This window comes from Poecilia reticulata, linkage group LG21, assembly GCF_000633615.1.
Source record: "Poecilia reticulata strain Guanapo linkage group LG21, Guppy_female_1.0+MT, whole genome shotgun sequence".
NCBI classification, from domain to species: domain Eukaryota; kingdom Metazoa; phylum Chordata; class Actinopteri; order Cyprinodontiformes; family Poeciliidae; genus Poecilia; species Poecilia reticulata.
In genome coordinates this window covers 21,699,919-21,702,713 of record NC_024351.1, presented here as the reverse complement: position 1 = coordinate 21,702,713, position 2,795 = coordinate 21,699,919, and the positions used below count along the sequence as shown (strand labels likewise).

Below are 2,795 nucleotides of genomic sequence, written 5' to 3'. Positions count from 1 at the left end.
CAGCCCTTTGCACCCACATATTTTCTATCAGACTGAGGTCTGGACTTTGACTGGGCCATTACAGAGCATCTACCATGTTATCTTCAAACCATTTCTGTGTAGATTTGCTGTATGCATTTAGGTTTCAGGATGCTGCCACCTGGGCCTGTTGCAATAAACAATAAATCAATTAATCACATGATAAATTAAAACAAGCTCAATAATTTTTATTTGCATGATTTATTGTTTTTTCTTTTCTCTCTCTATACTGGATGACAAAAGTCTTCAGTCTGGTTCTTTGGTCTCAACTAGACCGTTTTTGTGAAGGACAGCTTTTCATTTATTTTTTTAACAGAGACTCCATAATTAACTGTATTTATTTTGTTTTGTTAATTTATGTTGGATATTTAAAATGTCTTCCAGTTCCAGTGTTAAATGTTCATTATAATTTCAAGTTAATTGAATGCATTCTAATGCATTCTTGCATTATAATGTCATCAACATTATGTTACTAGAAATTGGTCTCAAAACAACATTATCGTTTATCACAATAAMTTCTGGGCCAATTTAYCGTCCCACAGTTTATCGTGACAAGCCGACTGCCACCACCAGGCTTCACATTGGAGACCATGTGTTTGTAGTAATSTGGACTGTTTGGTGTCCGCCAAACATGGTGTTTTGTCTGATAGTCCCCCATATCTTGTCATAATGTCATAATTTTTGAGCCCTAGGGTTTCTGTTATGATCATATCGTTATTTTATTTCAGGGTTCTTTGTATAGTTTCCCCTTACCTCAGCTTTGTTTTATTGTCTCTGTCATGGACTGTCGGTCAGCGCTTGTGTGAGTTATTGCTTTTTGGGGGAGGACTGCTCTGCTTCTACTCTTTGTGATGCACCTGTAGCTCCTCCATGAGGGCAACAGGTCAAACAGATTAGTTCTTGATTAGGTTTATTGCTCTACTGAGACGTGGGGTGGTGTAAATGTCCATCAGTGACGAGAGAAACCAGCTAATGATCTTCTGTGCTGCCTTTACTGCTATCTGAAACTTTTCCCTGGCTGACATTGTGCCGTTACCGTACCTCGCTGTGACGCAGTACGCTAGCATCACGCTCTAGATGAATGACTGGTAAGACAATAGAAAGTTGGAGTCCAGGTTGTACTTCCTGAGGAGCCTTAGGAAGTGTAGTTTGGTGTTGCTATGATATTGTATGTTCAGGGGATGTCAGCGGACATAAGGATGGTGAGAAAATGGAATGTAYCGCGCTCTCCACTCATTGGTCATTGAAGCAAAGGTTGCCGTGGTTAAGTTGGTACTGTGCATCCTGCCTGTGATTTCTTGGTTTTCTTGGTGTTCAGACCCACATTGTTCTTTAAAAACCAGGCTACCAGCTTCAGGACCTTCTTTGTGKATGCTGCCTTCTCTCTTTGGGATGGGTTACACTACTGAGATGACATCAGCATATTTGTAGGTGAGGTGGCCGTTGTGGGACAGACTGTCATCAAAGGTGTAGACACAGTACACAATGAGGCTCAGCACACAGCTCAATGGAGAACTGATGCTTTGTGTCCAAATGAAGGACAGCTGTGGTCAGGTCTCACAGACTGGTTGCCTTTCGGTCGCCGAGGATCCACAAATTGCGAGTCTCCCTCAACTCTGCAACTTGCTCTGGACTCTGAGCCAGATATTATTTGGTGACTCGTATGCAGCTCCAGAGGTGTTGTTTTACTAACTTTGAGCTAAAATTAACCTCTAAAAACTAACTATAATTTTATGAACCATATAACAGAAGAATTTTACCACCACTGTAGAACTTATGATTAAAGAAGACTCAAATAGTCTAATGTTTGCAGTTTCGCTAAAACTTTACTTTCTTCTTTAATTAACAATGTTTTGCAAAAACCAGTAATGACTTTAATTTAGCAGCTGAGAACATTCGAATAATAACACATATTATCAATTTAATCTAACCTTTATTTCCTGAATCCTGAAACAGAAGGTGGAGGCTTTGGGGATGAGGTAGCTTTCAGATCCCAGTCTGATCAGATCTTCTTGAAAATGACTGAGTGGGAGGCAGGCTGCAGTCAGCAACTCACTTTATTGGTTATCTGCTWGGGTATCTTTGTCTGTGAAGTCATTTCTAATGAGTATTTAAGTATAGAKCATAATCTTACTGTTGTTTTAAACAGAAACATAGTTTGATGAAAAGAGTGAGACACCTAAACTGACAGTAAATGCCTCCATATTGCAAATTCCTAAGCGAGAGAATGAACAAATGTGGGAAGTTGAGGATTGTGGGGAGGCGGTGGAAATTTACTCCATTTCATATTTCAGTGAACTTTACACAAAATTAACTCTCTACAATATCTGGCCATCCAGGAAAACGGCCCAGTTCAAGTCATTTTTTTAACTTCTAATGTCCTTCTAACAAGAAGAGTCACATTYATATATATAAAAGATGTGAAAGCAACGACGACATTAGTACTCTAAAGGTCTGACGTAGTAAATTGAAACTTGAATAACACAAAATAAAATAATTTGCATGTGCACATTGCCATTGGTTTTACTTCATAGGCTTGTCATGCATGGTACACTAAATATTGAGACAGAAAAACCAGAAACAAACTAATAACCATAACACAATTATTTATATATCACAACAATTTTGYATTGGAAAAATCTCCTTKRAATATTTGACCAGAAATGATCATAGTAAAAGCTCGTCTGAACCACCTGTAGAAAAAAGCATAAACCAGAGGATTTAACATAGAATTGGACCATCCTAACCACTTAAATCCTTCAATGGCTGCAACTGGT

The 2,795-nt window shown here is 38.6% G+C and overlaps 1 protein-coding gene across 1 annotated transcript in view; it reads right to left on the bottom strand.

Annotated features, from left to right (window-relative positions):
• Positions 1-2,527: 2,527 nt before the first annotated feature.
• The window catches only part of LOC108165757 (trace amine-associated receptor 1-like), an 8,806-nt gene continuing 8,538 nt past the window's right edge, over positions 2,528-2,795 (bottom strand). The window contains exon 3 of the mRNA XM_017302131.1: positions 2,528-2,790. Within this exon, the coding sequence (XP_017157620.1) occupies positions 2,633-2,790 (158 nt within the window). The 3' untranslated portion in view covers positions 2,528-2,632. The remainder of the gene's footprint in view (positions 2,791-2,795) is intronic.